This window comes from Chiloscyllium punctatum, chromosome 45 (assembly GCF_047496795.1).
Source record: "Chiloscyllium punctatum isolate Juve2018m chromosome 45, sChiPun1.3, whole genome shotgun sequence".
In the NCBI taxonomy this organism is placed as follows: Eukaryota; Metazoa; Chordata; class Chondrichthyes; order Orectolobiformes; family Hemiscylliidae; genus Chiloscyllium; species Chiloscyllium punctatum.
Genome location: NC_092783.1, coordinates 12,450,517 through 12,464,470, shown reverse-complemented (window position 1 = coordinate 12,464,470; position 13,954 = coordinate 12,450,517). Strand labels below are relative to the sequence as shown.

Below are 13,954 nucleotides of genomic sequence, written 5' to 3'. Positions count from 1 at the left end.
TGGAGGCGATGGTGTTCCTATGCATCTGCTATCTTTGTTCTGGGTAGTGAAATATGTGAAATGTTTTACTACGTTTAAAGCACAACAGCAATGCTGTTAGAAACTATGAGAGAAGCATTTTAAATGTGTAGTTTTAGCAATTCTCCACCAGATGGTGCAGAAGTAGTGACATTTCTATCCCACATCACCACATCTGAAGTCAGCATTAAAAACAACATAAACTTGTTCTATCAAGTACTGCATCTTAAAATAAAATTGTTTTTTTTTGGAGGAAGGATGGTCAGAAAAATGTCAGTTTAAATTTATTCATAAGAAACAGAAGCTGAAGTGCCTTTGAACTTTCAGCCCTTTGAACTGCCTCCACCTTTCATCAAATTCATAGTTGATGTGATTGTGGCCTTAACTTCAGTTTCTCCCTATCTTCCATGACCATTGATTCCCATGTAAATCAAAGATCAAGAAAATGCAGTCTTGAATATATTCAGTGAATCAGCTTCCACTGTTGTTTGCGGAAGAGAATTCCATACTTGAAAGGATCCACTGGAAAAATGTCCCTCTTCATCTCGTCTTAAATGGGAGACATTTCACTTTTAAACTATATTCCCTAGCTCTAGATTCTCCCAACAAAGGGAAATAATCCTCAGAATCTTTTATGCTTCTTAAGATCACCTCTTCTAAACTCCAGTGAATATAAGTTCAAAGTTTGTGCGAAGATTTGTAACTTGGGTGCTCGTTGTTGTGGTTCTGTTCGCCGAGCTGGGAATTTGTGTTGCAGATGTTTCGTTCCCTGTCTAGGTGATATCTTCAGTGCTTGGGAGCCTCCTGTGAAGCGCTTCTGTGATCTTTCCTCTGGCATTTGTAGTGGTTTGAATATAAGTTCAACGTAATCATCCATTCTTCATAAGATCATCCTATGAATCAGCCGAGTGTATTTTCTCTGATCTGCTTCCAATGCAAACATATAGTCCCAAAATAGTAGTGTTAGGTTCTTTTCCTGAGGTTTCACACAAGAGATGCAATTTGCACATACCAACTTCTGCAAACAGTTAAAGTTTATTAAAGCCTGCACAAGCTCGGTGACCCCTTTGACCCTTGCAGGCATGCGTAGTCGAGTCGACGAGGCCCTGAACAAAGAAAATACATCCTCTTGATACAGGTCAGTTGGTAATGGTCACTTCCCCCACCCCCCCATAACCACATGTTACCTCAGGTACAATGGTAGGATGAGATCATCCTCAGTGGTAATGTAAATGTAAATACCCTAATCCTGGGGAATCATTATGCAAATGATTTCCTGACTGTGATTCCCCAAGACAAGGTAGGTGTGATATGTCCTAGCTTTGGGGGATGGCTAGCGAAAGCATTTCTGAATGGAAGGGACTGACTGAGAGTTTAATTGCATAAGAGCAGGAGAGTAGTAGTAAATGGCTGGCCAAATGAGTCATCCACATTCCTGCATGAATGTTGCCCCCACACAAAGACAATACAGTTTAACCCTTTAACATTACATTAATGTCCTGAGAAAGAGTACAATTTAATCTGTTGACATTACAGTAGGACAGTACTGTAGATATGGTCTCACCAATGCCCTGTACACAGTTACAGCTTTTATCCTCTATCCTCCTTACAATAATGACCAAAATTCCATTTACCTTGCTGGTTACCTGGTGCATCTGCATTTTTTTTTTGGTTATTTTTGTACAAGTACACTCCTAGCCCTTTATACTGCAGTATTCTGCAACTTCTCACCCTTTAATTTTATTTTATTCTACTTGCCAAAATTGACATTTTCCTGCAATATTCCACCATTTTATCAACCTTACACTTGACCAGTTTATATCCCTTTGTGTATTTCCCACAACTTGCTTTCCCAACTATTGTTGCACTATCAACAAATTTGACTATTATGCAGTTGATCCCTTTGTCCACATCATTCTCATAGACTGAAAGTAGTTGAGTCCCCAATACTGATTCTTTTACATTCCTTTTACATTGGTAAGGTGTAATGTGAAAATAGCCCATCAATCCTGGCTCTCCCTCTTCTGTTAGTCAATTTCATTTTCCTGCTATCACTCCCAACATTATGAGCTGTGATCTTGTGCTCAACTTTTCGTATACCTTATCAAAATTCATTTACTCTATATATAACATGGCACTGTTGAAAATTGGCCAGTCAGCATGGTTCATTAAAACAGATCTAACTAAGTGGAGATGTTACTTGGATTAATGTTCTTCTCATAAAGCTCCAGATATCCAACTATAAGCTAGAAGTCAATGGTCCTACTTAAACAACTGTAGGAAGCCTTTCAAAACTGCATGTTTATGGCAAGTGGAATGTCAACATACTTCAATATGCTTAGAGGACCTTTAACCTTGGGTCCGGATAAATAAGTAATAAGAACAACATAGCCCCATGAAAGTAGTAAATATTTGCATTTCCCAGGAATGTAATCAGACAACAATTTACACCAAGCCAAATAAGACATTAAGATGGAATGGTCATAGGTTTTAAGATGCAATAAAGAAGAATGCAAATGATTTCCTGACTGTGATTCCCCAAGACAATGTAGGTGTGCTATGTCCTAGCTTTGGGGGATGGCTAGCGAAAGCATTTCTGAATGGAAGGGACTGAATGAGAGTTTAATTGCATAAGAGCAGGAGACTAGTAGTAAATGGCTGGCCAAATGAAGTGTGAGTCATCCACATTCCTGCATGAATGTCGCCCCCACCCAAAGACAGTACAGTTTAACCCTTTAACATTACATTAATGTCCTGAGAGAGAGAGAGACACAATGCAGTAAAGAAGAAATTCCAGAGTTTAAGGCCTGAACAGCGGAAGGCATAGTCAACTATGATGGGGCAAAAGAAAGCGGGAAATCCCATGAGAAACCCGAGTTAGAAAAATGCAGAGTTCCCAGATGGGATTGTCAGACTGGAGGAGGTTATGTAATACAGTGAGCGCTGAGGCCCTGAAGAGATTTGAACACACAAATAGCATTTTCAAAGTAAAAATTGTCGTGAACATAGGGAAAGGAGCCAGAAATTCAGCTCATTAGACCTGATTTACCATTCCTTAACATCATGACAAATCTGTAATACAACTCCACCCATCTTGGGTCCATCCTCCTAATACCCTTACTGAACTATCAATCACTGTTTGAAATTGTCAAGTGTCCTCCACAGTGGCTTTTTGGGAAGAGGAGACCCAGATTTCTATTGGTTTTCATGTGAAGAAACACTTTCTGACTTAGTCCTGAATGATCTAGTTTTAATTTTGAGATTAAAACCCCTTGTTCTGACTCGTCCACTAGACAAATTCGCTTCTCTCGACCCTCTCAATAACTTTCAATTGTAAACGCTCTTAATGTTTAAGGGAATGCGAGCCTTGTCCTTATAATATGTCCCTGGAATTTAACCCTTTTAACAGTGTCATTCTGGTCAATTGTGCTGTATCCCCTTGATGTCTAATATATTATTCCTGAGATTGATAATCAGAGCTCTAAAGGGGTAACAGAAACTTTATTTAACTTGTAATCTAACTTGCACTCCTTTTTATTGCAGAGTTTGAAATCAAGGCCAAATCTAAGAGAGGATGAATCTTCAATGTCAAGCAAGTGCTGGCCTTTCAGTAGTCAAGCTTTGGAAACTCAAGAATGGTTTTTCACAAATATCCAATGCCTGCCTCACTCAAAAGTTGATTTGAATAACAGCATGGAATTTCTCACTAAATAGCCAGTCACTACTTCTGTTTTATCCACTAACATTATGTAGGGAAATTTGCGGACTTTTTCAATAATTCCAGTGTAAGCAGATTCACTTTACTCATGTGATAGTAAAAACCACAAAGATGTGAGAGTGAACTTGTCAAACAGTAATCCATCATTTCCTAATGGTACTATGAGTGATAGTTCACTCTGCATTTGAACTTCTGTATACCAAAAGCAGATCAATGGGAGATAAATTTGTCTGAAAAAGAAACTTCTCATTCAGGACAAGTAATGCATAAAATAAAAACAGCATTGATGTTCTAGGGATCAGATCCCTGATCATTAAAAGTCTTGATTCTTGATTAATGCTCCTGAGGTAAGTAATCGCCATAGACAAAATACTTTGAAATTACCATTTTCTGTGGTATTCCTTATCAGAAAATGTATCCATTTAATTGACATCCATCTTAATTTATCCACTCATTTAGTTTTTTTTCCCCCAATTCATTCATGGTGTATGGACAATGATTTATTACCTACCTACCTTAGTGAAGATTATGGTAAGCCATCTTTTTAAGCCACTGCAATCCATCTGATGAAGGCACAGCTCAAGTGCAGTTTGACAACAAATTCTAGGATTTTGATTCAACAACATGGAAGGAAAGTTGCAATATTTCTGCGTCAGCACACTTGTGACCTTAAGTGGAACTTAGAGAATTTCATGTGATTTGATTGCACCTTCAGTTAATTATATTGATTAGAAGTACCAGAGGCTTATTTCAAGATGCTGATGCTACTCTGAAGTACTGGATTCAATCTGCAGTTAACTGACCTGGGAGTTTGCTGGTGATCTTAAAATATTCTGTGTTTCTTCCAGTAATAACCCTGTTTAGAGAAAGGTGCATACGTGGAAAAAGCAAATAAAACCTGGAAAGACAGTACCCAGCTAAATGTGAAAACATTGGAAATGAACTAAATAGGCTGAATAAGTTCAAATGTAGAGTTCTGAATGAGAAAGTAAGAAAGGAGGGGATTTCAACTTTCCCAATATGAATTGGGATAGATAAAGCATGAAAAGCTAAGAAATAGCAGAATTTTTAAACCAAAAACAATGAATGCTGGAGATCCCAGCAGGTCAGGCAGCGTCCATGGAGAGAGAGCACGTTAATGTTTTGAGTCTAGATTACTCTTCACTTAGACTCAAAACATTAGATTGGTCTCTCTCTCCATGGATGTAGTCTGACCCACTGTGATCTCCAGCATTTGTTGTTTTTAGTACAGATTTCAGTGTCTGCATTAATTTGTTCCGGCAGAGTTTTAAAATATATTTAGGGGAGTGGTGTTGGACCTAATTTTAGGGATTGAAATTGGCAAGTTGTGGATGTCAAAATGGTGAAGGATTTCAGTAAGTAAGATTCAGTAAGATTTAAGATAATTATGAATGAAGCCAAAGATGGACTTGAAAGAAAGATTCAGAACTGGGAAAAGCCAGATTTTAATGTAAACAGACAGGAAATGGCTATAGTAAACTGGAACCAGCTATTTGTGGGAAAATCCACATCAGAATAGAAGGAGACATTCAAAAGGGCAATAGTGAGACTGCAGGGTTAACATATACTTATAAAGGGGAAAGATGGGATCAACAAATCCAGAGAACCCTACATGTCAAGGAATGTACAGGATTGGATAAGAAGAAAAATAGAAATTTATGGCAGACACTAAGGGTACTATTGAGGAGTATTTGCAAATTAGATCTAAAATTGACTTAGTGGCAGGAAGCAGAGGGTGATGGGCATAAAATGTATTTGTTACTGGAAGCTGTGTCTAGTAGATTATCATGGTTCAGTGCTGAGTCCCTTGCTGTTTATAGAGTCATGGAGTCATAGAGACGTGCAGCACGGAAACAGACCCTTCGGTCCAACTCGTCCATGCCGACCAGATGTCCTACGTTAATGTAGTCCCAACCTGGCCCATATCCCTCTAAATCCTTCCTATTCATATACCCATTCAGATGCCTTTTGAATGTTTTAATTGTACCAGCCTCCACCAATTCCTCTGGCAGCTCATTCCATACATGCACCACCCTCTGCGTGAAAAAGTTGCCCCATGGGTCCCTTTTAAATCTTTCCCCTCTCACCCTAAACCTATGCCTTCTAGTTCTGGACTACTTCACACCAGAGAAAATACATTGTCTATTTACCCTATCCATGATCTCATCATGAATTTAGGAGATATGATCAGTAAGTTAATGAATGACGGGAAAGATGGTGATGTGGTAAATAGCAAGGAAGAAAGCCTTAGACAACAGGACAATACATCAATGGGCTGGTCAGAACACCAGTAAATGGAATTCTGAAAAGTGTGAGGGTGATGCATTTGGGAAGATTTAATCAAGCAGTGAACATAGGACCTAGGAGGTACAGAGAAACCTTGGTGTGTAAGTCAATAGATCCTTCAAAGTAGCAGGACAGATAGATAAGAAGGTTTAGAAAGCAAACGAGTTACTTGTCTTTGTCAGTCAAAGTATTGAATACAAGAGCAGGGAGGTTATGATGGACCTGGATGCAATGATAGCAAGGTCATAGGTGGAGTACTGTGTATCTCATTCAGTGCTGTAAGAGCTCTTATGAATGTCTCTATAATTCTAAATAGATCAGTCAACCTCAGAAAGCAGTCAGAACACGTGAATAAATTAGTAAGTTTCAGAAGTCATGTGAGCATAAATAAATAGATTTTTAAAATCTCAGTAGAAGGTGAGAATACACATAGATCAGTATGAACATGTGGGTGAACTGGAAAGTTTTCGATTAAGGTAGAGCAAGTGGCACTGAGGACTGGAGCTGCGGTTGTGCCCGAATCGCTGCACCCTTGGGTGGCAGGTGCGCGCCCACGAGTGCTGGCGGGGGCGTGCAGCAAGCCGCACGTTCCCGGCGCCGGGGACGCAGACGTGGGGAGGGAGGAGCTGAGGGGTTGACCCTGTGCCGTGTGTTCGGCTCTCACTCGGAGCGGGGATGGAGCTGCGGAATGAGCTGCTGAAGTCCATTTGGTACGCGTTCACAGCGCTGGACGTGGAGAAAAGCGGCAAAGTGTCCAAATCGCAGCTGAAGGTAAAACCGGGGGAGGGCAAGAGGCCAAGAGGGGAGGCTTCACTTAGTGTCCTGTTTCCTGTGGTGTGAATGATACGTTTTAAACAAAGACACTAACAGCCCGTTCACAGGCTGGTGTTTGTATAATTTGTGTGTCTCTACTTTTTTTATTCACGTAGTACACGTTTTTTAAGTAAGCATCAGGAAGTCAGTGTAGCCAAAAGGGAGGATCTGAGGGCTACTGCTTTAAAGTGGAAACTTACCTGCTCCTTCTGCGTTTTATTGCTGGACAGATTATGATTTGGAGATGTCAGTGTTGGACTGGGGTGGACAAAGTTAAAAATCACGCAACACCAGGTTATTGTCCAACAGCGCCTCCAAATAAACCTTTTGGGCTATAAACTGAGGTGTGATTTTTTTTTCACCTGGCCACATTAGAATCTTTGTTAGTTTTGGTGTTTGTGTGTCGCCAGTGTTATTTTAGCCAGAGTTTTATGGGAGGGGTGGATGTATTGCAATAAACTACCTCCTTGGCATCTTGCACAAGCATGAAGGGATGTGAATTTTACTGGAACCGTGCTGTCTGAGACACGATCTCGAAGTTTGAAGTTGCCAGTCCAACTCAATTTTTACATTTGTGTCAGAGGCGCGCACACAGGAAGCACAGAGCGACAGCCAGACAGAAGTGGTTAGAATTCTTGTGCAGTGCAGCAGCAGCCGTGACTCACTGCTTCTTTTAAAACTAAACATCCCATAATCATGTGCAATTAATGCAAAGATAAACTTTGATCACATGCTTTTCATTTCGGGTTTTGTAATCGGAACTTGTTTTAATGCAACATGCTGATCTTTTACAACAAAGTGATTGCCAAGTGGTTAAGTTGAAAAAAATGCAGCTGAAATGAGGGCATCCTCTGCACATTCTGATGGGAGAACGTTACTTTTTGTCATATGAAATTAGCATTTTATCAGGTATAAGAAGCAGCGTTTCTTCATGTAAGATCTAAAATCTACACACTGAATGATATTTAAAAGACGTTGTCAGATTATTTTTCAGTAGCTGGTGCCAAGACGCTATTAGTTTAAAAATAGATGAGAGGGCAGTGCAGAGGATGTCCTGTTACTGCTGAGCGCCAGCCACAGTCCTATTGGTTTAGACGAATTTATGTCGTAGAAAGGTAGACCTGTAGAAGGGTAGGAGGAAAAGAATGAAAAGTTGTTCTATAACTTCTGAAGCTTCGTAGAGAGAGCACAGTGTCCAGGTTTTCAGTTGTCTGAGAGAAAAGTAAGATTTCAATTTTAATTTGGTCCTGACCAATCACCAGTGTGAAGTGTAGTCTTCAGTCATCCGTTAAAAAGAGGTGAGCTTTGTAACACTCGACAGAGCTACTCAGTTCAAAGCGATGCTTTGTGTCACAAGTGAAGCCGCAAGATGACATTATTAGGTGAAGTGGCATTTTCCTAATCTAGGTCACAGGCCCTGAACTTCGCCTGTGTGTGGAGTATTTTTGAGATGTCTCTCTTCTTTGTACCTCCATGGCTTGTCGATGTCACGAGCCAGGTTTCCCATCCTTAAATATTCCTGGAAAGGTGGTGGTAAGTTACGTTCTTGAACCACTGCAGTCCTGTCTGACAGCAGCAGATTTTTTCATACAACTGAGTGGCTCACTAAGCCATTTTAGAGGCTACCACATTGCTGTGGGTCTGAAATCACATGTTGATCAGACCAGGTAAGAATGGCAGATTTCCTTCCCTAGAAAGGGCATTAAGGAGCCAGATGAGTTTTTACTCTGCCACCTCTGGAAAAAGTCAGTGAGTCAGTAAGTGGCATTTATGACAATTGATAACTAGTCTCAGTTCACATTTAGTAATTGTTCATAATTTAAATTCTATCCCCTACTGTGGTGGTATCTGAACCCGTTTCTGGATTAGCCTGGATCTCTTGTCCAAGGATGGCATAACTAGCTTATCATCTCCAAATTAGAGAAAACTGTTTATAAATTGTATACAAACATATTTACAATGTTACTACTTGGACCGAAATGATGATGCACAGATTGAAACGATTTTGTTTTATGTGAGAGAATGTCAGTCTCTAATAGAGGTTATTTGGGGTTTAGACTGAGAGGTGCTGTCTCAGAAACTTGCAGAATTCTGAAAGGCCTACATGGGATGGTTGCAGGAATGAATGTTTCCCCTGGGGTCTAGGGGAGGCAGTGTCTCAAGCGAGGTGATACAACCTAAGGAAAAAAGGGGCAAGCCATTTAGGGCTGAGTGAAGATATTTCTCTCAACTCAGAAGGTGCTGAATGTTTGAAATACAGTACCTGAGCTTATCTGTGAAAGCTCAGACATTGAGCACGTTCAAGAGAGAAATCAGTGCATTTCTGATCGCTAATGATGTCAAGGGAAATGGAATTAGTGTGACAAAATGGTGTTGAGGGAGATGATCTGGAATGGTGGAGCAGCAATGAGGGGAAGAATGGCCTACCTGTATTTCTATAGAAGTACCATTGAAAGAGGATTTATCAGTACTGTTCAGAATTAATCTGTTTAAAAGGAACTGCGTTAATGAAACGAATTACCTTTTAAATAGTTGTCTTTCACTATCTCTGCATTTCCTACAGCATTTTATTGGCCGTGCAGAACAGTGGCTGATGTTGTATCGGCAAATCAGCATCAAGTGTATATGCATAGGAAGATCCCACGAACAATGAGGGGACACAAGTTGTTTTTGTTGGAGAAAAAAAGAACATTGGTTCAGGGAGCATTCTCCTGTGAAAAATGCAGTGGGACCTTTTTTATACCCGTGTGAGGGGAAGCAAATAGGGTCACCCTTCTCAAAGAGAGGAGTGTTTCCTCAGTAGTGCACTGAAGGACAGGCTTAGGGCGCTGGTGTGAGGTTTGAATATGCAACTTAGTATGACCATTGTAGCCTAATATTTAAGAGTGAAGCAATGAAACAGTATTGGGATGGAGGTTTGAATTGTTATTAAACCTAACGCTAGTTGGAGCTGAATTGCTTGGTGACTATCCTTCATTTTCATGTTCCTTAACTCTTCTCAGTCTTTTGATTATGTAATTACCAAGGCCTGTGTACTATTTCCATTTCACACAACAATCATCGTTTTGGCCTTTGATAAGAGATTCTCAACTGTAGCCATATTCATGTTTTATAATCATGCACGTGTGAAAACTAAATTGTGACTTCTCAATCCCAGTCTTCATAAATAAATAATCAAAATAATTGTCATCCATCGACATCTACATTGAGAAAGGTCCTTTGCTTCTCCAAACCCTACCCATATTTAATTCCACTCCATTTGGCAAGTCATTGCCCTAGTTGCAAAGATTAGTTGACAGGTTCTGTTAGAATTTTTCCGATCAATTCCATGATAATTCTGAGTTTAGACAGATAGTTAGCTAATTTAGGAGTGACATTAGGTCACAGAAGATGTGCTGAAAATCTGGAACTCTTTCACCCCCCCGCCCCCCCAACTGCAATCCATATGCTATAGGAGGACCCACAATGCTGTTAGGGATGGAATTCCAGAGTTTTGACTCAGCGACCATGAAGGCACAGTGGTATATCTCCAAGTTAAGATGGTGAGTAGCTTCAAGTGGAACCTGCAGGTGGTGTTCCCATGTATCTGCTGCCCTTGTCCTTCCAGATGGAAGAGGCATAGGTTTGTAAGGTGCTGTCAAAAGAACTTAGGTGAATTTCTGCTGTGCATCTTGTAGATGGTACACACTGCTGCTACTGAATGTCAATGGTAGAGGGAGTGGATGTTTGTGGATGTGGAAGTGGGCTGCTTTGTTCTGGATGGTGTCAAACTTTTTGAATGTTTCTGGAGCTGCATCCATCCAGGCAAGTGAGGAGTATTCCATCACACTCCTGGTTTGTGCGTTGTAGAAAAAGGGACAGGTTTTGGGGAGTCAGGAGGTGAGCAGTATTCCTCGTCTCTGATCTGCCCTTGTAGCTGCTGTATTTATATGGCTAGTCCAGTAGAGTATTTATCAATGGTAACCGCAAGGATATTGATGATGGGGTATTGTGATGGTAATGCCATTGAATATCAAGGGGCATTGATTAAATTGTCTCTTATTGGACATGGCCATTGCCTGGATTTTGTACTGCATGAATGTTACTTGCCAAATGTCAGGTCATGTCTGGATATTGTCAAGCTCTTGCTTTGTGTGGACATGGACTACTTCAATACTAAGGCAATGTAAAGGATGCTAAACATTGAATAAACATTAGTGAACATCCTCACTTCTGACCTTATTCTGAAGGCAAGGTCCTTGTTGGAGATGTTTGGGCCTCTGACTCCACCCTGAGGAACTAGGATTCTTGTGGTGCAGTGGTAGTGTCCCTGCTTCTGGGCCAAGAGATCTTGGGTTGATGTTGTACCCACTGCAGTGGCATATAATAACATCTCTGAACAGATTGATTAGGAAATAGATACCCTGTGGAACTCCTGCAAAGATGTCCTGGAGCTAAGATCCACAACCACCTTTATGTATGAGTCCAATGGATCTGGAGTAAAGGAGGGCAAATAGAGTCAAGGTGCTTGCCAGGTGAAACAGTTACTGCATGTCTCCTCCTTCCAAATTATTATTCTTTATGTGGGATTTTTGAAAGTGAGGGTCTGTAGCGTTTTCAATCTCATTAAGAATACCAACAAATTCCAGTTTGCCTTATCTGAAGTTAACAAAAGGGCCTTTTCGAGTTGGGGTCACTTGATCATATTCAGGGTGAGAACATGCCAGTCTGATTATTTTCTTTTTTCTCCTCCTGCATTTCCTTTTTTCCAAACATCAATTGATCTTCATGAGGCTCATAATGATTCCAAAGAAAGAATCATCAGTTGCTTTCTGTAATGCAAATCTCCTTCACCAGTATTTTGACATTGTCAAATGTAAAGAATATTGGCAAAGTGAGCAGCTAATTGTTGCATGCAATTATAGGAGCCCATTTCACATGTACCATTCATCAGCTGACAGAGCTTCCTGCTGCCCACTGTGATTGTATCCAATCCTGGGCCACACTCAGCATGATCCTCCAGCCGGAGACCCAACTCGAAATCTCATTTATACCATTCTTACTATAAGACACACGAAAAGAGTTTTTCAAGAGAGTTTTTGAGCAAAATTCGACTTTCAGTCACAAAGTAAATTTTAGGACAAATGGTCAAAAGTTTAGTCAAATAGGTAATTTTTAAAGAAGATGTTGGTGGAGGTGGGAGCAGTGGAAAGGCAGAGAGCAATCTGAAGAGAATTCTGGAACTTTAGGCCTAGCTAACTGAAAATATTTCCACTAGTGTGGAAACAGGCCATTCAGCCCATTGAGTCCACATCAACCCTCGAAAGAGCATCCCAGCCAGACCCTATGATGGAGTAGTTAAAGTCAAGAATGTGCAAGAGGCCAGACTTTGAGGAATGTACAGGTCGCAGATCCTTTAGGGCTGGAGAAAGATTGGGAGATGTGAGGCCATGAAGAGATTTGATAATAAAAATTAGTATTTTCAATTTAAGGTATTATAAGATGTAGGAGCTCAAAAGTGGCAGGCTTTGTAACCTTGGTATCCTATTTGATATTGAGCTTCCAATCATATATCCATCCATTTCCAACTCCAGTTACTTCTATCTCCTAATATCACCCATCTCCATCACTCACACGTCTCTCCTGCTGCTGCAACTCTCACCACTAGTTTTCCTGTTTATCTCCCACCTGGTGCCTTCAAAATCCCAAGTTGCCGCAAGTTCTAGTCACTGTGCTTAATGATGGATATTGGCTCTTGTTCCAAAAAGGTTCAGCAAAGTTTCACTAGGTTGATGTCCAGTAGATAGTGACTGGGAATAAATGGTGACTTGGAAAAGCAGTTTGTAGCGAGGTCTGAAGATAATAGTTTCCATCTTCTCTAAATTTTATTTTGGAGGAAGTTTCTTCTAATGCAATGTTGGATGTTGAACAAGAACAGGAGGAGTCAGGAAATAACTATTGTAATTTACTTTGTTCTCAGCAATTCTATTTTAAGGAATAATTTAAAGCATTCAGTAGGAATTTTGACCAACAATATTATTATTCAGTACAGCATTTGACTTTTGACATGAAAAGTAGTGGGGTTGGAATTGCAGAGCCACATTGGTCATACTGCAGGTTTGACACAGTTACATTCCTTGAGAGCTGCACTGGACATAACTGTTGTGCCTATAAAATTAAGCTCTGTGCAGATTACCTATCAGACCTCCATGTACTGATGATCCTGAAATGCCATCCTCTTCTGAAGGAACCAGTTGTTCAAGTCCACTTTCTTGGTCAGATCAAGTATTCCATCATGATGCTCCAGTGACTGTTCTTCATCTGAAATCCTAGCCAGAGAGTTTGGAAGTCTGTGCAGAAGGTTTTTCACGTTCTTGGCCTAACCACTTAATAAATGCTGCAGTCTCTGGCTCAGTTACTTTAAACATATTAAAAGTGCAATAGTTTCTATACTCTAAATTGAACTTAATTTTTATTCTGCACACATTTGACTTGCATCTCCAAAACTCCTGTTAGGCAGCTAACAGAAATTGGAAGATAGAACTCAAACAAAAGGACAATGTCAAAGATTCTTAAAGGGTTGGGATTTTGACACTGCCTTCTTTCTAGCAAGGTTGTACCTTCAAATCTCATCCAACCAATGCACCATTGTAAGCTCCCAGTCCATCACCACAACCACCAATATCTTTGCCATTTTAGAATAGAATTTCCACGTATCTGATATTCTTTAATTCTAAATCTTTGCATCCAGAACTCCCTTCTCTGTCCTGTTTGGCTATTTCTTCAAATCCCATTTGCTATGAGGAGTCCATCAGTCAACAAAAACTTTCAGCTGTTTTAGTCAAGACAGAACTTTATGCGGAAAGTCAGGAGGCATGGGATAGAGGGAAATTTGGCCAATTGGATAGAAAACTGGCTAACCGGTCGAAGTCAGAGAGTGGTAGTAGATGGTAAATATTCAGCATGGAGTCCAGTTACAAGTGGAGTTCCGCAGGGATCAGTTCTGGGTCCTCTGCTGTTTGTAATTTTTATTAATGACTTAGATGAGGGAGTCGAAGGGTGGGTCAGTAAATTTGCAGATGATACAAAGATAGGTGGAGTTGTGGACAGTGAGGAGGG

General features: G+C 40.4%; 1 protein-coding gene across 1 annotated transcript in view; it reads left to right on the top strand.

Annotated features, from left to right (window-relative positions):
• Positions 1-6,706: 6,706 nt before the first annotated feature.
• Positions 6,707-13,954, top strand: part of LOC140467161 (differentially expressed in FDCP 6 homolog) — a 156,050-nt gene continuing 148,802 nt past the window's right edge. Inside the window, exon 1 of the mRNA XM_072563290.1 lies at positions 6,707-6,814. Coding sequence (XP_072419391.1) covers positions 6,719-6,814 — 96 coding nt within the window. The 5' untranslated portion in view covers positions 6,707-6,718. The remainder of the gene's footprint in view (positions 6,815-13,954) is intronic.